This window comes from Myotis daubentonii, chromosome 16 (assembly GCF_963259705.1).
Source record: "Myotis daubentonii chromosome 16, mMyoDau2.1, whole genome shotgun sequence".
Taxonomy (NCBI): Eukaryota; Metazoa; Chordata; class Mammalia; order Chiroptera; family Vespertilionidae; genus Myotis; species Myotis daubentonii.
Genome location: NC_081855.1, coordinates 44,167,422 through 44,188,274, shown reverse-complemented (window position 1 = coordinate 44,188,274; position 20,853 = coordinate 44,167,422). Strand labels below are relative to the sequence as shown.

Sequence of the window (20,853 nt, the reverse complement as noted above, 5' to 3'; positions counted from 1 at the left end):
TATCTTTACCTTTTTCTTCCTCTTCCTCCTCTTAAAGGATACCTTTCAGCATTTCATATAATCCTGGTTTGGTGGTGCTGAACTCCTTTAGCTTTTCCTTATCTGTGAAGCTCTTCATCTGACCTTCAATTCTGAATGATAGCTTTGCTGGATAAAGTAATCTTGGTTGTAGGTTCTTGGTATTCATCACTTTGAATATTTCTTGCCACTCCCTTCTGGCCTGCAAAGTTTCTGTTGAGAAATCAGCTGACAGTCGTATGGGTATTCCCTTGTAGGTAACTGAGTTTCTTTCTCTTGCTGCTTTTAAGATTCTCTCTTTGTCTTTTGCTCTTGGCATTTTAATTATGATGTGTCTTGGTGTGGTCCTCTTTGGATTCCTTTTGTTTGGGATTCTCCATGCTTCTTGGACCTGTAAGTCCATTTCTTTCACCAGGTGGGGGAAGTTTTCTGTCATTATTTCTTCAAATAGGTTTTCAATATCTTGCTCTCTCTCATCTTCTGGCACCCCTATAATTCTGATGTTGGTACGCTTGAAGCTGTCCCTGAGGCTCCTTACACTATCCTCGCATTTTTGGATTCTTTATTCTTTTTGCTTTTCCGGTTGGGTGTTTTTTGCTTCCTCGCATTTCAAATCATTGACTTGATTCTTGCGCTCCTCTGGTCTGCTGTTGGGAGTCTGTATAATATTCGTTATTTCAGTCCATGTATGCTTAATTTCTAGTTGGTTCCCCAATATAACATCGAGGGTCTCATTAGTTTTCTTGTAGATCTCATTAAGTTTATCGGCGGCTTCTAAACAGTTCTTGAGAGACCTTAAAAGTGTGGTTCTGAACTCTATATCTTCCATTGACAATTTTGTCCTGTTTCTTTGTCTCCGCATTTTGTTATGCTTCCTTGGTGCACCTCCTAGTGGTCTTTGTTCGCAGTCTTATAGATAAATCTTGATTGTTGTAGCTAATACAAGGGAGGGTTTGACCTCCAGGCCAAGTGGCTATGAGAATCAGCTGTGTCAGCAGTGAGAGAACTTCTGTCCTCTAGGGAGGTGCTAATCTAGCCTTTGCCTGAGGCTATCCGGCAAATGCCTCTGTGCAGGGCTTGGGCAGGGTGGGTCGCACAGGATCAACAGGGTGGGCCGGAGAGAGCAGTTATGGCGGCTCTCAGTCCTGTCCCCAGGGGCTCTGCCTCTCTGAGTCCCAGCACCCGCTGCAAAGCTCAGAGAGAAAGCTGCACTCGCTCTGACCGAAGCCAGACAGTCCCGCTTCTCCCGTTTGAGTCTGGGTCCCTAAAGACTCGCCTGTATCTGGAGCTCAGAGTCTGCGACTCCCTCCCGATTGAAAACGCCAACGCGCCCTCCGCCGCCAGCCCTCTCCGCGCACTCCGCACCTCAGAATTTGACTTCAGCACTGCGCCTCCTCTGAGTGTCCGTATGCGTTTCTCTTTCCTCCTAGTTGTAGGACTTCCACTCAGCCAGCGTTCCTGTGGTTCTGGGTGATGGCCGTTCCGTTTTTTAGTTTCACTTTTGAAGTAGTTGTTCAAGGCAGCAAACTCCGGCGTTAACCTATGCTGCCATCTTGGTTCTCTCCAGGATGCAAAATTTTATATGCAATTTTATTTCAAAAATCCTGGGAAGAGAAAAAAAACAAACCAGAAAGAAATAAAGCCCCCTACCTATGACTATCTTCTCCACACCCCGTGTCCCATGGGTTATCTCTCCTCCACAAGCCCTGCTTCTCTCCAGAAAGGAGGAAAAGTACTGACATCACACAACAGTAGGAACACTGTCTGTTAGTGTCACTGCAGTCAACACATTTATGACAGGTCTGGAGAGAAGTAAGCGAGGCAATGTGATGTTTGCCCTAACTGCGAGGAAGTGGAAATCAGCCCGAAAAAAGCCAACTCAACTTCTTCCACCCGAGGGGACCAGAAGAAAATTGATGGAGATGTCACTGCTCAGGGTCTCAGAGTAGGGCATAAAGGGAACCAAGGAAGCTAAGCACTTCTTCTTTACCTTGAATTTTTGTTTTGACTTTCTGCCCTTGTCTTGCTCCCTCTTCAGGGAATAGAGCTATTGGAACAGTTGGCCCTTGTTCCATCTCTTTGGGGGAACTTCATCTGGTCCACAGATGGTTGTGAAAATCACTCATAGGGAGGATCTCTTCAGCAGAACGGAGGAGAATCTGCCATTTGGCTCATCGTGGGAACCAGTGGGACCTGGCATTTGCCCTCCTCTGTCTTTCATGTCCAGAGATGAGGATACATAAAAGTCATTGGGAAACAGCCCAGAATATTTTGAAACCTTCTGTGAAGTTCTTGGCTTTTACTTAGTGAATCTCAAGCCATGGGACTTAAATGATATGGTTCAGACATCCCAGAGCCTTGGGACACAACTCTAAAGGGAAACAAGGATGAGGGTCGAGAGAATCCTGTGGTACAGATAAGACTTGTGAACTGGGCCGTGGTGAGGAGATGTTAACAAGAGCAGCCTTCGAAACCTCAATGATACTGGGCAGGTGGAGGAGTGTGGGCAAAGCCAAGATGGGTCTGGACACTTGCCTCTGCCTACATCCATTTCGTGTCCCAACTCATGTCCTGCCTATTTATAGACAACTCTAGGCTGTGAGGAACAGGAGGCTGGGGATGGTGTCATGTCACGAGGTGCACATGCTGAGGTACCTCGGTCACGTGGAGGTTCCAGGTATACAAGAATAGCTCAGTTGCTCACTTGTTGGGGCAGATTGTGTGGAAATATTTTGGACAGTGAGAGGAGGTCATATGATGTTAGTGTCAGCTGTAAGTTCATGGAGAGATCTATAGATTAGTGATTCCTTCCACAGGGCAGATATGACACTTGTTACAGCTCTTCTGACCATTTAGGGCAGTGATGGCGAACCTATGACAGGCGTGTCAGAGGTGACACTCGAACTCATTTTTTTGGTTGATTTTTCTTTGTTAAATGGCATTTAAATATATAAAATAAATATCAAAAATATAAGTCTTTGTTTTACTATGGTTGCAAATATCAAAAAATTTCTATATGTGACACGACACCAGAATTAAGTTAGGGTTTTTCAAAATTCTGACACGCCGAGCTCAAAAGGTTCGCCATCACTGATCTGGGGTGACATCTGTGATGATGCCACAGCATCCTGGGCACACAAGTCACACTTAAACCACACTCTGGGTGAAAAAGAGCATGACATCACCTTGGTTGGCACTTCGAAGGAAATGATTAACCAGTGAGGGGGAAGCCAGGAGTTGTTATCACCAGGGTACCAAGCTTAGCTGATTCCTTCTACCATTAACAGATCTATCTATGAACTGTACCATTCCCCTTTCCCTTCCACAGAGCACAGACTTATGTTCTTCACAGGTGTGACATATGTCATGATGTCACAAAGTCTTAAGTAGCCTGAGCCATGTTTGATCCAGACGCAGATGGGCAGAATGGAATTGGGGAAGCTTGGGGTACAGGCATAACAGGAGTGATAAGGTCAGCTTTTTTTAAATCACTGTTTCCTTCATCAAACATTCACAAGTTCCTACAATATGTCATCACTGGGTTCAACTGTAGGGAAAGGAAATAAACATGCATCTGATATGGAGCATCTATATAGATTAGAAGCCTTACATGTCCTTATTTTTTTGACCCAGAAAGTCTATAGCTAGGAAAATATATTAGGGAAATAAGATCATTTGTGGAGAAAGTTTTATGCATATAAATGTTTGCTACAGTTTATTTATAACAAAAAATTGGAACCAGTCCAAATGTTCATGCTACGATAATGCATGATAACATTAATACACTAGGATGATGATTGAATAAATTAGGCAGCTTTTAAAAATACTGGAATGATTTGGAAAAGTCTCATAATATCAACTATAAATAAGAAAAATACAAAATTTTCCATATATTGTGACTACAATAATGCCTCCCTTCAACTCACAGTAAAAAGAGAGAGAGGAAGGGAGAGAGAGAAACATCTATTGGTTGCCTCCTGTACGTGCCCTAACCAGGGATTGAACCCTGCAACCTGGGTATGTGCCCTGACCAGGAATTGAACCAGCAGCCTTTTGGTGTACTGGATGACACTCCAACCAACTGAGCCACCTGGCCAGGGCTGGGAGAATGTTCTTCCTAGTCATATCTGAGGTGAGGCTTGGGGGCTAGAGTGGCCAGAGTTAGCAAATAAAAATAGAGTATGAATAATTTTTTTAGTAAAAGTATGTCCCATGCAATATTTGGGGCACACTTGTACAAAAAATTATTTGTTGTGTATCTGAAATTCAAATTTAACTGGGAATCCTGTATTTTATTGGAGGTGAATACCCCTTATAAAGTCTGTCTATTTCCTGTGGGAGATGGAGTTCACTTTAGAATCATTGGGGGGAGATTTAAAAAATTCCCAATACCAGGACCTCACTCAAAAGTTACCACTTTAATTGGAGTTAGGTGGGGTGGGGCATCAGTGATCTAAAAACTCCTGAGGTGATGTGAATGCACAGAACCACTGTTGGGGTGCAGTCGTAGGTTGTTGGGGGCCAGCCTTGGTGTTTCAGAGGCAATACAGCTTCCTTTCAGCTTTCTAAGGCTTCTGGTCTGTTTTTGGTCAATTCTGCTGGGTGGTTAATTAGCATCCAAAACCTGTCAGCCGGGGTCACTCCGAGGACTGGGTTTCAGAGAGCCTCTCCAGCTCACCTCTGGCAGCTCTAGTCATTCCTTTCACTGCCTCAGCCTTCTCATTTCACTGACTTCTGCTTCCACACTGCCCTCTGCTGATGAAACAGTGCCACAGCATGGAGGTCACCACAATTCGCTCCCTGCCTCTCTGCCCGCATCCCAACTATGCCTTCACAAAGAACGCGACTGTTCATCTTGTTCACAAGATAAATACTTAAAAGAAGGAGGGAAGGATCAGGCTGTGTATGGACCCCTTCCTAGCCTCCCATCTTCCCATTTCTGCTTATACAAACATTAGCTTGGAGGGGAGAATTCTGCTTTTCCAGATCACTGATTCTCAACCAGCTGGGTTTGCAGGCAGTAAGTAGAAAGGGACTCTTATAAACTTTTTTCCTTCTCTGCTAACAGAGAAGCCAACTTCAAAGTCAGCTAATCTCTTTCTTAACAGGCTTTACTGATTTATGCAAGAAGTAACTAGTCTCCAACATCTTGAATTTCCCTTTTTGATGCAACCGTGGCTGGCAGCTGGCCTTGGTAAGAATCTATAACAGGCCATGGGGTGGGGGGTGGGGGTGAGGGGTGGTAACCAGCTGCTGGGCTAGCTAAGGGTGTCCTCACTGACTTCGACCTCACCTCCTGCCCCAGCCGAGTGCATTTTTCAGGCTCTGTATCAGTTAGGGTGGTTTGAGTTTTAGTATCAGAAAAGCTGACTCAATGTGGCGTAAACAATAAAGGGAACTCTTTGCTCACATACCGGAAACTTCAAGAAGTAGCATTAGCTTCAGGCAGGCCTTGATCAGTGAGCCTTAAGTATCACTATACCCGTGATTCTTTCTGAATCTCTGATCTCCCTTCAATTGGTCCTTCAACCTATGACATCCAACTGTGAAGTGAATCACTTGGCTTTATAAATTACCCTCTTGAGACCCCTCAGTGGGTTTCTACAGGAGGAGAAGTCATGACCTTCCCTCCACAAAGGAGGAACCCACTAGGCTGGCCACTATCTCTTTTGTTTGTTTGTATCTTTTATCTGTTATCTATCTGGCGTGAACTTGTTGATTTGTTGTATTCCCACCACAGGGAGTGAGTTTCCCATTGGTCAGGTGACCCAGTGGAAGGTAGCTGGGCTTGAGCCTTCTTTCCAATGGCACTGCACATGGATTGGGGAATCATGTATTCCTCCTTGCTTAGGGAAAACCTAGTGTATATCAGTTGTGGCAGCCTAATTACTCATAGTATCCCCTTTGCCTCTCAAAATGGGCTCATCCTACCAATAGACCGCTGCTTGGAGGGACTCTGCCAGCAGGAGCTGGTGGGATGGTCTCAGGGCTGATGTCCACAGAGATCTCTGGCTGTGTCCAGTCTGCACTTGGTGCTGAATCCAGTCTGCACTTGACTTGTAAATTCTTGCACCTGGCACAGGGCTGGGTGCTCCAAGAAGATGTCTTTTCTTAAAGTGCTCAGGCTAACAAATACGTAATAATATAAATATTGGTATGATTGTTGATATACATATTTTATATACATAGTTTCACACGAATATTATCTATATGTACTTCATCCCGTTCAGTGGTTTCATATTATGATGTTTTAAACTGTTCCTATTTTGATGAATTTGTTTCTCTTTCATTGCTTTTACAAGCAGGGCTACAAACAATATCCGTGTGCCTATACCTGTGTGTCTTTAGGTAGAATTTCTTGAAATACATTCCTAGAAATAAGGTAGCTAGATTGAAAAGTATGTAAATTATTAAATTTGCTAAGAAACTGTCTTTGCCCAGCCGGTGTGTGTGTGGCTCAGTGGTTGACCGTAAACCTATGAACTAGGAAGTGCACGGTCAGGGCACAAGCCTGGGTGGTGGGCTTGATCCCCAGTACAGGGTGTGCAGGAGGCAGCCGATCAGTAATTCTCTCTCATCATTGATGTTTCTATCTATCTCTCCCTCTCCCTTCCTCTCTGATAGCAATAAAAATATATTAAAAATAAAAAATAAATAAATTGTGTCTTGCTCTTCAAAAATCCTGACTACCCAAGATCCACTTTTTGGTACAAAATATAGATTATTTAAAACAAAAGCAAGTAGGGCTTATTTTAAAAATTACCATATATATTCTATTAAGAAAAGAGTGGTAAATCCTTATTGATTAATTCAGTGGTTTTTGGTCTTCTGTCTACATGTAAATCACATGGGGAGTTGGTTAAAATCTAGATGCTCAGATCCAAACCAATAAGTTCTACTGTGAGCATTTTTAACAGCCATCCCAGGTGGTTCTGGCATGCTCTGAGAAATGAGGGCAAGGTTTGCATCTTAGTTATATTATTTATTAGCTGCACAACAGTGGGCAAGCTGGTTTAACTCTCTGAGTCAACCCTTCCCCTCTATCAACTGGGGCTAGTGATAGTACTTAGCTCTTGGTGCAATTCTTAGGATTTAAAGGACAATGCATAATTATTAAGGAAGCTTGATTTATATGAAAAATAAACTTAAATAGATGACTATATATCAAGAATGTATTTACCTAGAAAGGAACATATTTACCTATTACATTATACACTAGGTACATAAAAGTCTATAAAATAATCATTGTTTTGAAAAATAATGTTTTATTTTTAACTTTTGGGAATATACAGGTATTATTGTCATTTCCTTTCTACTCACTTCCCCTTTTCAGATTTTACTAATCTTTGCCCCCCCATCATTTTTTTCCCACCCAGAGATCCTGACTTTGTCACAAAACAAAGCCAATAAAATTACTATTGATGATTCTATAACATATTCTGATAAAACAATTAAGAATGTTTTCATTTTTTTAAAATCCCATTATTTCACTCAATTGAATACAGAAGTGGTCATTAACATTCTATAAATAATTATTGGTTGATGGTTTTGGAACAGTTTCCCCTAGAAGAACAAGCTAAATAGAACTACTCACCTACACACTATGTGTCAACCACTGTGTGACCAGAGGGCCTGAGGAGGGGTGATGTTGTGAGGTCTCTCCCAGAAAAGCAGGCAAGAACACATGGAAATACATTACAAAATATAAATAGTCTAAAATAAATTAAAACTTACATTAGGAGTGTGGTTGCTTGGCAACCAGCCCATAGGAGAGGTAGCTTTGGGACTTGAAGGAACATTTCTTGGGCTTGGGCCCCTGCTCCCTAATCTGCCCTCAAATGTAACTGGTTTCTTGTTGATCCTAGGTCACTTGGGGGTTCAGCTCCAAGGTCAGTGATGTACTTGACACCAGGACCTAGTGGGTTGGCACAGACCTGCTGGCCTCTTTGGTTTGGAAGCTCTGAAGAGGGATAGAATTACAAAAATTGAGGAATCATTGCAGTAACCGGTTTGGCTCAGTGGCTAGAGCGTCGGCCTGCGGACTGAAGGGTCCCGGGTTCGATTCCAGTCAAGGGCATGTGCCTTGGTTGTGGGCACATCCCCAGTAGTGGTTGTGCAGGAGGCGGCTGATGGATGTTTCTCTCTCACCCATGTTTCTAACTCTCTATCCCCTTCTCTTCCTCTCTGTAAAAAACAATAAAATATATCTAAAAAAAAATAAACAAAATTGAGGAATCAGCAGGGGAATTCTGGTCCCACATTGCCCTCTCCCAACCCTGTACCCCTCCACCTCGGAAAGCACAGGATCAGCCCGCTTTCTCAGGACCAAGCTCAGATCCCTAGCCTTTTCCTCAATGATTTAGAGGGTCTCTACAGGCAGCCTCCCCCTTTTATCATTTCCTCCCCAATTTCTTCTGTCCCTGGCTCCCAGGCTGCTCCCTACACACAGGTCCTACTGGCTCCATCCTATACACTGAGTGGCCAGATTATTATGACCACCACATCAGTACTTCATTGACACTTCCAAAAATACTGAATATTGAAAACTTCCTAAGCAAATACTCTCAAGTTTTATTATTATTATTATTATTATTATTATTATTATTATTATTTGCATAATGAATTCACTTCATTGTACTGATGGGGTGGTCATAAAAATCTGGCCACTCAGTGTATACACATTTCAATGGGACCAAAAGTGTAAGCCCTGCTGGCCACCAGGCCAGGCAATCTGAAGGTGTGCCCTGGGTAATGGGGCAGAGGGAGAGGGTAAAGATAGTGTCCCCTGGCTTATGTTCCTTGCGAGCACCTGTGGCCCCCAGATGTGTGCCAAACCCGAAGCCTGCCCCTCAGGCCAAAGCACCAGGGCAGGCAAACAGGCCCCTTTCACAGAGAGATGCGATATGTTCTGTCTGCTGCTTGTACGGTGCAGTAGCCCCTTGTTGCCATCTCTCTGATGGTTACGGTTCCCTGAGACTCAGGAACTCAAGTCCCCACCCTCCCCCAGCCACTCGAGCCAGTAATCAGGGGGCACCCCTGGGTGGCAGCCTCAAAGACCAGGGCACCAGACCAGTGTAAAGTGGCCCTCTGGGAGCTGCTGTGGAGCGTGGCAGAGGGAGAGTGCAAAGATGGTGCTCGCCGGTGGAGGGTAAAGATGGCACCTGCCGAGAGGGAAATATGTTTAGGGTAAAAAAAGGAAGAAAAAAACCAGAAAGAAAAAAACAAACGGTGCCTGCCAGCTGCAGTGAGGCAGAGAGAGAGCGTGACCATGGCTCCCCAGTGCCTCTGTCCCTGGAGTTTCCCAGCAGGCCTGGCCCCTAGGCCAAGGCTCTGGGATCAGCAGGTGAATCTCTCTGATGGAAAATCAGCGCTTCCAGAGAATCTCTCTGATGGAAAATCAGCTGCTTCTGCGCTGGGCCTGGACACAGCCCGTGGTTGTCAAAGCCAGATGTTTGGGGAGCTTGTCTCTCAGGTGCCTGATGTGGGGCACTCACCCTTCTCTCCCCAGGGAGAAGCTCCGGGTTTGCGATTCCCTCGTGATTGTGGATTATGGAACTATGTCTCAGCTTCTCCTAACCACTGCAGTGTGGCTTTTTCTTGTTTGCAGATGCAAAGCACCTGCTCAGCTAGTTTCCAGGGTTGTTTTTTGTTTTTGTTTTTTTTTTTTTTGTTTTTTTTTTGTTTTTTTAGGAAATTGTTCCACATGCAGCTGTAGATCCGGTGTGTCCGTGGGGGGAGGTAAATTCAAGGCTCTTTTTATGTCACCATCTTGGACTGCCTCCTCTCTCTCTCATGTTTGCTCTAACCTTAGCTTTGGTTTCCATCTTTCCCTGCAGGGAAGGCTGATAAATGAAGAGTCTGCCTCTTGTTCTAGTTCTATCTGGGAAGCTTAATCTGGTCGGGGAAGAGATTTTTCCTGCAAGAGACTATCTCTGTAAATCATCTACGAAGTGCCAGTGAGGTGAGTTTATTACTGAGCTGATCCCTGGGAAGCAGGTGAAGCTGGATTCTGCTTCTTGTTGAAAACCCACTCAATTTAACCATTCCCCAAGTAAGGCACACCCCTGCCCTGCCTTCCAGGTGTTTAGAACGGAAAGCTAAAGCTCCTTTGGAAAGAAAAGCTTCCTGAATGATAGCCCAGGGAGTTTTGATTTCACTTGGGTGCCTCTATCCATAGGACTTTGATGATATGGTCTGACCCGAGCCAGAAAGTGGAGGATAACAGCAAATGGCAGCAGGAGGACACTAGTCAGAGGAGGCCTGGGAACAGAGGGCCATGGTGAGGAGGACAGTGAAGGCCACGACTCGCTGATGCCAGCTTCCTTCTAGGGTCCACGCTGTGTCCTCTGGACCACAGGGAGATGGAAACGGGGGGTGTGGAGAAAGGAAGTTTTTAAGTGTAGTGGTGCCTGTTGACTTGTACGTGCAAGAGGGGTCTTGGGTAACCACAGGGCTCAGTGTATTTGCAATAATAGTTCCAAGTACTCACTTGTCTGGGGCTGTTTAATGGGGAAGTGGTTTCCACAGCAAGAGGAGGTGAGAAGTTGATGTCACCCTGGGACAACACTTAACTGGTTTCTTCTCACTAGAGCTCTCTAGTCATAGTTTCCCTCAGCAGAGCAGAAACTTCTCTGTTATTCCACAGCTGTTCGAACCGAATATGTGTGACGTGTGCAGTGATGCCATGAGTCCTGAGCAGCACAACCCAACTGAAACCACATCCAGGGACAGAGCTGTGTTAGCAAGGCCTGGGCCTCAGGAGTCAGGAGTGCAGTCAGCCTTTCAGACACCTGCTCATAAGAGAGATCCAACAAGGGCCCCGATATACACAAAGTGAAGGGCCCGAAGACGTGTTAGCTGTGGGTGCTCATGTGCATTAGGAAACTTAAGATAATCTTAGCCTTTGACCAAGATAATCCGTGTTTAGGACTCTATTTCCTAATTAAGTAACTTCAAATATGGGAGAAAGGTTTATGCATAAGAATATTGATAGCAATTTAAAATTAGACCCAGTTTAAATAATCTACAACATGGAAATGGTGAAGAAAATGATAGCATCTTGACTTGGTTGACTATTAGGGAGCCTTTATACACAATGTAATAACATGGGAAGTGCTTATGTTATAAGTTAAAAAAAATCCAAGATGCAAATTGGCTTATTTTATTTTTGTTTATTTGCATATTTTTTAGGTGTTGCTGATACAGTATTTTTAAATTATTTATTTTTAATTGAATTTACTGGGGTGACATTGGTTAATAAAATTATATAGGTTTCAGGTGTATAATTCTATAACATATCATTTATATATTGTGTTGTATGTTCACCACCCAAAGTCATGTCTCCTTCCATCACCATTTATCCCCCTCTTACTCTCTTCTATGTCCCCCACTCACCCTTTCCCTCTGGTAACCACCGTACTTTTTTCCGTATCTATGAATTAATTTTTGCTTAATCCCTTCACCTTTTTCACCTGGCCCGCCACTCCCTCCCCTCTAACAGCTGTCAGTCTGTTCTCTGTGTCTATGAGTGTGTTTCTCATAAAAATTAGCTTCTTTTAATGAAGACCCACCTGGTGTCTGGGGATGAGGTCAACTCCATATAATATTTTTTTGAGGATGATGGTCCCAGGAAAGAAGGAGAATAGAAATAGCAAGGTGTCCTCTCTCACCTACCCCTTTGGCCAACTAATATTAAAGGACTTCCCACGCTTCCTCAATATGGACAAACTCAGTAATGATGACTCAGTTCTTCCATTTCCCCTGTCCCTGGCCTTCTGCTTGTGTGGAGTGGTTAGGTGGTGCTGTGGTGGGGCCAGTCCTACCCTCATTGGTATGTCCTGGAGCCGACATGTAGTCTCATTTTCTGGTGGTTACTCTGGAACCACGAAGAGTGTGATGTCCCAGCCTCAGATTTGGGCAGTAGTCATTTGTAAGACAATAGGAAATACACAGGTCAGCATCTTCTTAAAAATCAAGAGGGGGGAGACTAAGAGCTTCCCAACTAGAGAGCACAGGAGAAGAAATGTTCATCACATACAAAGTGTTAGTGTCCTTCATGCATCAAGGGGGAAAAGCCCCAGGAAAGGACCAGCAAATACATTTTAATGAAGATAGGTTTTTCCTGACCAGCATCTATTCTATTCTACATCCTTCCTGATGCCAGAAACCCAAAGTTCTTTGAGAAGCCACTCTTCCCCATCATCCTTAGACTTCAAGTTTGTATGAAATTCATCCAACCCACTATCCAGGAATGTGCCTTGATTCGCGTAAGTTAATCAAGCGGTTCTCAACCTGTGGGTCGCGAACAATGAAAATACATCCTGCATATCAGATATTTACATTACGATTCATAACAGTAGCAAAATTACAGTTATGAAGTAGCAACGAAAATAATTTTATGGTTGGGGGTCACCACAACATGAGGAACTGTATTAAAGGGTCGCGGCATTAGGAAGGTTGAGACCCACTGGAAGCAAATCAGTGAAACCCATCCCCACAGCCACGGTGAATGGTTAGGAATTGGGATTCTGACCTTAAGTCAGGCAAATCCAAGAGAACCTAGTGATATTTTTCAATGGGACACAGTCTCTCTGTTCCCTGAAGAAAATGAAGGATTCATGGAGCACTGGAAGGTACTGGAAGCCCCTGGCATTCTCACGTGGAAGGGGGATCAGAAAGAGAAGAAAACAGGGCCCGTGGGCCTTGCCTGTACCCTTCAGTCTTGGAGCCACAGGTTCATGTATTCAAGCCTCTTTGAGTTAGGTTTGTTTGCTTGTTTTCCTCCTTGAAACTTCCAGCATCCTGAGAAATAGAGTCCTGTATCTGTGTGTAGCTACAGGGTCAGTTAAAAGTAATAGCTCACCCTAGCTGGTTTGGCTCAGTAGATAGGGCGTCACCCTGCGGACTGAAGGACCTGGGTTGGATTCCAGTCAAGAGCACGTGCCTCGATCCCCAGTGTGGGGCATGCAGGAGGCAGCCGATCAGTGATTCTCATTATTGATGTTTCTTTCTTTCTTTTTTTTTTAAATTAAATCTTTATTGTTCAGATTATTACATTTGTTCCTCTTTTTCCCCCCCCATAACTCCCCTCCTCCCAGTTCCCGCCCCACCCTCCGCCCTCACTCCCCACCCACTGTCCTCATCCATAGGTGCACGATTTTTGTCCAGTCTCTTCCCGCATCTCCCACACCCCTTTCCCCCCCAAGAATAGTCAGTCCATTCCCTTTCTATATCCCTGATTCTATTATAATCACCAGTTCATTCTGTTCATCAGATTACTTATTCACTTGATTCTTAGATTCACTTGTTGATAGATGCATATTTGTTGTTCATAATTTGTATCTTTACCTTTTTCTTCCTCTTCCTCTTCTTAAAGGATACCTTTCAGCATTTCATATAATCCTGGTTTGGTGGTGATGAACTCCTTTAGCTTTTCCTTATCTGTGAAGCTCTTCATCTGACCTTCAATTCTGAATGATAGCTTTGCTGGATAAAGTAATCTTGGTTGTAGGTTCTTGGTATTCATCACTTTGAATATTTCTTGCCACTCCCTTCTGGCCTGCAAAGTTTCTGTTGAGAAATCAGCTGACAGTCGTATGGGTATTCCCTTGTAGGTAACTGAGTTTCTTTCTCTTGCTGCTTTTAAGATTCTCTCTTTATCTTTTGCTCTTGGCATTTTAATGATGATGTGTCTTGGTGTGGTCCTCTTTGGATTCCTTTTGTTTGGGGTTCTCCGCGCTTCTTGGACCTGTAAGTCCATTTCTTTCACCAGGTGGGGGAAGTTTTCTGTCATTATTTCTTCAAATAGGTTTTCAATATCTTGCTCTCTCTCATCTTCTGGCACCCCTATAATTCTGATGTTGGTACGCTTGAAGCTGTCCCAGAGGCTCCTTACACTATCCTCGCATTTTTGGATTCTTTATTCTTTTTGCTTTTCCGGTTGGGTGTTTTTTGCTTCCTCGCATTTCAAATCATTGACTTGATTCTTGCGCTCCTCTGGTCTGCTGTCGGGAGTCTGTATAATATTTGTTATTTCAGTCCGTGTATGCTTAATTTCTAGTTGGTTCCCCAATATAACATCGAGGGTCTCATTAGTTTTCTTGTAGATCTCATTAAGTTTATCAGCGGCTTCTAAACAGTTCTTGAGAGACCTTAAAAGTGTGGTTCTGAACTCTGTATCTTCCATTGACAATTTTGTCCTGTTTCTTTGTCTCCGCATTTTGTTATGCTTCCTTGGTGCACCCCCTAGTGGTCTTTGTTCGCAGTCTTATAGTTAAACCTTGATTGTTGTAGCTAATACTAGGGAGGGTTTGACCTCCAGGCCAAGTGGCTATGAGCCATTATTGATGTTTCTATCTCTCCCTTCTTCTCCCTTCCTCTCTGAAATCAATTAAAAAAAAAAAGTAACAGCCCAGACTGAAGTGTGGGATTGGCTGATCAGAAAAAGTAGGAGGGAATTTGGTGAGCACCATTGTTAAATGGAAGTGGGTTTTAAACTTTGTTGTGCATGGGAATTACCTGGAGATTTGTTAAAACCCGGATTGCTGTGCTCCACCTTCCAGAGGAGGGCTCGGAATTTGCATTTCTAATGAGTTCTCAGGTGCTGTGGTCTGGGCACCACCTTGGAGAACTGCTCTCACATGATGCTGCTGCTGGTTAAACTGTGGTCTGTCGTATGGTGGGTGCTAAGGCCCTGTGTCAAACACTAAGGCTGCAACATTAAAGAATTTGATAGGTAAGATTCTGTATACTGGAATATAATAACTACTTCTTGCATTCACCAGGAAGATGGAGGCTACATTGAAATGGGCTCATCTGAAATCGGGAAAGGAAAAACAGTCAGCTTTGCCAAGGAAGGCCTTCCCAACCTGTTGACTGTCGCCATCATCTGGAGTCTAGAAGGGCTACATAAGCAGAAATTTCTACTGCAAGCTAAAGGTAGGGCAAGCAGAGTGGGAGGTGGGAGACATAACAGGGAAAAACACACACAAAACAACAGAGTCCCACTGTGGCCCTAACTCCCCCTCCCGCCCTCTCGTAGGAAATATTTGTCTTCCCTTCTTGTGAAGGTACATAAATATTTGTGCTGGGCCCTACCTGGTTTGGCTCAGAGGTTAGAGCATTGGCTGAAGGGTCCCAGATTCTATTCCAGTCAAGGACACGTACCTTAGTTGCAGGCTTGATCCCAGGCCCTAGTTGGGGCCTGTGCGGGAGGCAACCAATTGATATATCTCTCTCATATCGATGTTTCTCCCCTTCCCTTCCACCCTCACTCTAAAATCAATGGAAAAAATATCCTCGGGTGAGGATCATCACTTCTTCACATTGCCCCACCTGTGCAGGGGCCAAGATGGAAGCAGAGGTCTCTCACCAGAGGCCTGGGAGGTAGGGATGTAGGGGTGACTGTAGTACTGAGGCCTGTGCTAGGAAGCACACATTCCTGACCCCAGTTAAAATGCAAGATGTATAATTGGACAAGCTCTTTGTTTCTGGTTGTTTAGCCCATAGAATTGACAGAAAGAAAAACCAGAAACCTGCTATTATTAGAAGGGTGTTGCATTGCCAAAGAAACCACAAGACCAGCCCAAAATGGCCATTGATTGCTCAACACCATGGGCAAACCCCAGGCTCCTACCTCACACAGACAGGAGGTGGGCAGCCCCCAGAGAAGGGCTCTTCCCCAGCACATGTATGTGTCCATGGTGGGCATTCCCCAGGGAGGTCAACCAGGAGGCTGACCAAGGATCTCAGTCACATCTCAGACTCTGAAAGCCTCTATATCCTGCTTAACAATGCAATCCCCATTCTCCCTTTTTCCTCATAGGGATCTTTGTTTTATTACTCTGTTCACAACACTTGTATTTAAGGGATGTTGAGCTGGTTAAGCTTCTCGTTTGGCTTTGGGTTGCTGGACCTTGCGGAACAGTTTAGTGTAATTGAGCAGGTTTTGTTTGTCCCACGGTGCTGGAAGTCAATAAGAAATGGGGACACCTTCACTGTTTCTTTGGAGACCAAGGCTGTTCATCCCATTTTCCTGATAGTGCCTTCACACTTGCCACAGGTGTGGATGGTGATGGTGTTAGGGGAACGGGGCCCTCATAATGGGAGGGGATTGTAAAATGTTGCCTGGGAGGACCCTCTGTGTGTATGTGTATAATGTGAAAGTCTTGGCCAAAAGGACTCCTTCATTGCATTGTCCTTATTATATAAAAGCCGTTGTGGCACACAGACTGTTATGACTAGCCAAACTCTGTCTTCTCTGTGTCAGCTCAGACTCCCAACCAGAAAATGGTTCCGATGGATAGAATATCACCCATCAAAGAGTGGGGTAAGATGAGACCAGAGGGGTAAGCAATTCATGCTCACTGAAAAGGAAATAAAGCTATTTAAAAAGTGCAGAAGATAAAAAGGAAAAGTACCATTCCTAAAAATATGTTATTCCCATTTCCTCTAAGAAATCGGTTAGCTAATGGAAATGTATCTTTCCAAATATTTGCCTTTGCAAATATATATGTAGATATGGCTTTAAAAATAAAAATAATAGCATTTTATACATACACTTTTATATAATATATGTGGAGTGTGTACACAAATATTAGATGTAAACATATATACCTTTTGTACATACTATTATGGACACTTGCCGTAGGTATAAATGTGTGTTATCCTTCTTACTGACCACAAAATATTCCATTGGTGGGCAACTCAGTCCTCTACTGCCTTAATGTGAAGACTGATGGATGTTTCCATTTGCTTGCTGTTTATAAACCATGCTGCAAAGAATTTCCTTGTGCCTATATATTCCTATCCTTTGATAATGTTGCTACAAAATAGATTCCTAGAGATGGAATCAGGGCCAATGATAACTATGTCAGATAGTATGTGCATTTTAATGTTTGCTTAATGGGAGTGTTTAATTGTACTCTAAAGAGTTTGATCAGCCCTAACTGGTTTGGCTCAGTGGATAGAGCGTCGGCCTGTGGACTGAAAGATCCCAGGTTTGATTCTGGTCAAGGGCATGTACCTTGGTTGTGGGCACATCCCCAGTAGGAGATGTGCAGGAAACAGCCGATAGATGTTTCTCTCTCATTGATGTTTCTAACTCTCTATCCCTCTCTCTTTCTCTCTGTAAAAAAATCAATAAAATATATATATATTTTAAAAAAAGTTTGACCACTACAATTCTAAACTCATTTGGGTATTAAAATTAGATTATTTTAAACCAAATGAAATAGTCATGGCTCATAAAAATTAATACATGTTTGTTTTCCTACAACTCTTTTGGATTTCTCCTTCTTTGGCAAAAAGGACCATAGCTAGTGTACATTTCTTATAGTTATAACTATAACTCAGGCAATTCATCTATTAAATAACTCAGCTTTCTCAGTTAACATAGAAACAGAATCCTGCTCCACATGTAGACTCGCTAGCTTTCCCTTTAACATTAGCCATTCATTTTGTGGAGCATGGATTCAAAGAAAAGAAGGTGCAATATATTTGTTACCATATGCAGGTATGCACCGCATTTGGAAGAGTGATAGGTCCTGTTTGACTATTTCCGTGATTCTCAGCTATTAACATGCATGAGGAAAGCCCGATAAGCTTGGTAGAAATACACATTTTCAAGTCCATCTAAAAATTCTGATATGAGTGGTTTAAACGATCTTTGTTCATGAAACAGAGTGTGGGATCTTGGAGGGAAGGTGGGGAGGGTAGATGCGTGGGAAGTAATCAACCAAAGACCTTGTATGCAAAGATGCATAACCCTTGGACACAGTCAATAGGGTGGAGACAGCCTGGGCAGGCGGCAGGGGTGGGCTGGAGGGGGTCAATGGAGGGGGGAAAAGGGAACATACGTAATACTTTCAACAATAAAGATTAAAAACCCACAATCATTGCTTGTGATTGAATATAGGTGGATTGCATTTGGGAAATAACTTGGCTACTGGTTAAGAACATAGTTTGTAGTTATAGCAAAGTCTAGTTCGGGAATCAATTGTACCATTTGCTGTGTGATCTTGGCCAAGTTGCTTAACTTCTCTGAGCTCTAGCCCCAGTTTACTCTTCTGTCAGTAGGCTATATTATCTCATTGTGAAGATTGAATAGACACTGCAATGAAAGTATTGAGCCTAGAGTAGGTCTCAAATATGTTAGTAATTGCTATTAAGAAAGTTTGATTTATCATAACTACGTACCATGAATACCCTTCTGAATGGTATCCATTCGAGTGTGAATTCTCCTAGAGCATGTACAGTATGAATTGATTTATAAAATATTCATAATTTCAATGTTCCAGAAACGTGGCTTCAGTGTCAAGGAGAGTGTCTCTGTGCTAGCCCCCTTCCATCTCTCCCAATTTCCCTCTATTTCACATCTTTCTATTCTTTGCCTATTATTCCTTTCAACCAGTGGTTCTGATTTGCCAGATAAACAAAACCAAACTCAGTACCAGTTTACTTTTTAAAAAGAGCATCTTTATTATTTCTCCATGCTGAACACAGCACTGAGCAGAAACGTTTCATACATATATGTCAGTCTGGTGGCTTTGGCGCCACCTCCGCCCAGAACAAACTGATGAGTCGCTCAATTGTTACCAATCACAGTGCAAGTGAAGGGGGAGGGGAGGGTGGTGAAGAAGGTATCCCGAGATCTCTTGGAGCAAATAGTCCCAAACACAGCATGATGTTCAAAATAAATTACAAAAATTAAATAGTATAAATAAGCTGAAATTTAAGTTAGGAAGAGTCCCAGAGTGTGGGTGCTGGCAACAACCAGCCCACAGGAGAGGTAGCTGTGGAGGTGACAGGGGTGTTTCCAAGGCTCAGGCCCCTGCCTCCTGTTGGTCCACTGAGGTCACTGGGTTCCTCAAAGCTGCCAGGCCACTCAGGCATTCAGCTCCAGGTCGGCGACGTATTCCTGGACCCAGTCCTCACTGGGGTTGACACAGACCTGCCGGCCTCTTCTGGTTTGGAAGCTGTGGAGAGGAATGGAAGGGTTACACACTGGGGAGTCCAGCAGGGGAACCCTGGCCCCACCGTGGCCCTCCACCCCACTCTGTGCTGGGCAGCTCAGGGCCTCCTTGCTTTCTCAGGGACCCTCCACCTATCTCAACCCAGAGAGCTCTTCCCACTGACTCAGGGAGCCCCTCAGAGAATCCCGCTGCAGCCCCCTCTTCCCCTCCCTTCCCTCTGGGCTGGGCCAGCCCCTGCCCTGACTCTGTAAGCCCCTGGCCAGGCCAGGCCAGGCCACATCTCAGCGACCTGGGTCCTGCATAGTTGATAGGATCTCCTGGAGGACAGGGCCCTTCTGTGCCCCTGGGCACTGCTCCCGCCACCCCCCACATCCTCTCTATTTCCCCAGGGATGGGCAGGAAGACTGGCACTTACATGACACCAGACTTGGAACACTGGCTGCTGGTCTCAAAATAGTCTACGATGTATGTACGTGGAATCGGCCGAGCCGCATAGGTGAAGCAGCAGGCGGTCGGGGTGTCGGCACCAGCTGTCGAGGAAGGGACAGAATGAGCCTGAGTCACAGTTCAGGAGCAAAGGCAAGATCTGAGAGCTAATCCCTGAGAGGGTGAGGAAGACAGCCTTGCTCAGGGCATGGGCTGGGAGACAAGGCCACTAGAAGGCTCTGGGCATTTCTGTTTAGAAGAATCCCTGTCTCTGTCCTTGCTTCTGAATGTATCCTTGTTCTCTTTGAGTCTTCATTGTGGGTACTGTCTTTCTTTTTGTGATCCAGACATCCAAGCAGACTGTTCTGTAATCTCATCTCCCTTCAGGCAGTCCTGTCTGATTCAAGAAGCCATACCCCAGCAAGAGAGAAACCTTGGACATATCTCCTATGACATCCAAGGAAAGAGCTCTTGGGGGACCTAGAATGGGTTAGCTGCAGAATACCACCACCGGGCAGTAACAAGACTTGGATTCTGTCTCTGGTGAACTCACTTGCTTAGGTCTCTACTTTGCCATCTGTAAAATGGGACTATTGCTCCCCTACCCGACCCTGGCTCTCAGATATGGGGACAAGGCTAGTTAACACCCTTTTAATGAAAATACAAGTCTTGCAGAAAAAAAGCAACGATGCTTTATGGTCCTTTAAGAAGTTCTCTGTTTTCTCTCAGAGGCTCTCAAGACCACAAAAAAAGGTGGTTGTGGTCTGACCGTGGCCAGAGAGCAGGGATACCCACTGCAGCAGCTCAGACTCACCTGGTGCAGACAAGACCTGGCTGCAGAGGGCCATGGTGCAGAGGAGGACGGCCAGGGCAGCCCCGGAGACCTTCATGATGCTGAGCAGATGAACTGTGAGCTCGCTTGTCAGGAGAGCAGAGATGGGAGCAGGCACTCACTGCTGGCTGCGTCCTTCTGCTTTGCGAAGCCATCTCCCCTGCTCTTTATAGGCAGCCCTGTGGATGAGGAAATGGAATCCCGGGGTGAGGTGGGAAATTTTTAAGCATAGGCTGAGTGTTGCACAACTCAGGGTCCTGGGTGACCACAGGGGTTCAGGATATCCAAGAATAGCTTCTCTGAGCTGTAAGTCTGAGCCCACAACTCGTGACTTGTTCTGGTTTCTTGTGAGGAAATGGTTTCCCCCGAGAGCAGGAGGAGAGAAGAGTGTCTTGACTCTGGGCTATTCTTAGCCGGTCCCTTTCCATAGAACCTATACATGAACTCTCCAGCCCCGTCCAACACACAGGGCTGAAACGTCTGTGCTTCCCCAGCTGCTCTAACCACTCAGATGGGGTAGATGTGATGATGTTGTGGAGGGTGGCACAGCCTTGCTTGGGTGTAAGAAACGGAAGTAAGGAGTCTCTGCTAGAGGACTAGGAAGGA

General features: G+C 44.5%; 1 protein-coding gene and 1 long non-coding RNA gene across 2 annotated transcripts in view; both read right to left on the bottom strand.

Annotated features, from left to right (window-relative positions):
• The window catches only part of LOC132218786 (uncharacterized), a 449,343-nt gene that overhangs the window by 100,741 nt on the left and 327,749 nt on the right, over nt 1-20,853 (bottom strand). The gene's annotated exons all lie outside the window — the stretch shown is intronic.
• LOC132218778 (C-C motif chemokine 3-like) lies at nt 18,471-20,567 on the bottom strand. The gene is made up of 3 exons (XM_059670483.1): nt 20,230-20,567; nt 19,405-19,519; nt 18,471-18,992 (listed from the first exon to the last, which is right to left on the bottom strand). The coding sequence occupies exons 1-3, from the start codon at nt 20,303-20,305 to the stop codon at nt 18,902-18,904; spliced, it is 282 nt and encodes a 93-aa protein (XP_059526466.1). The 5' UTR covers nt 20,306-20,567; the 3' UTR covers nt 18,471-18,901.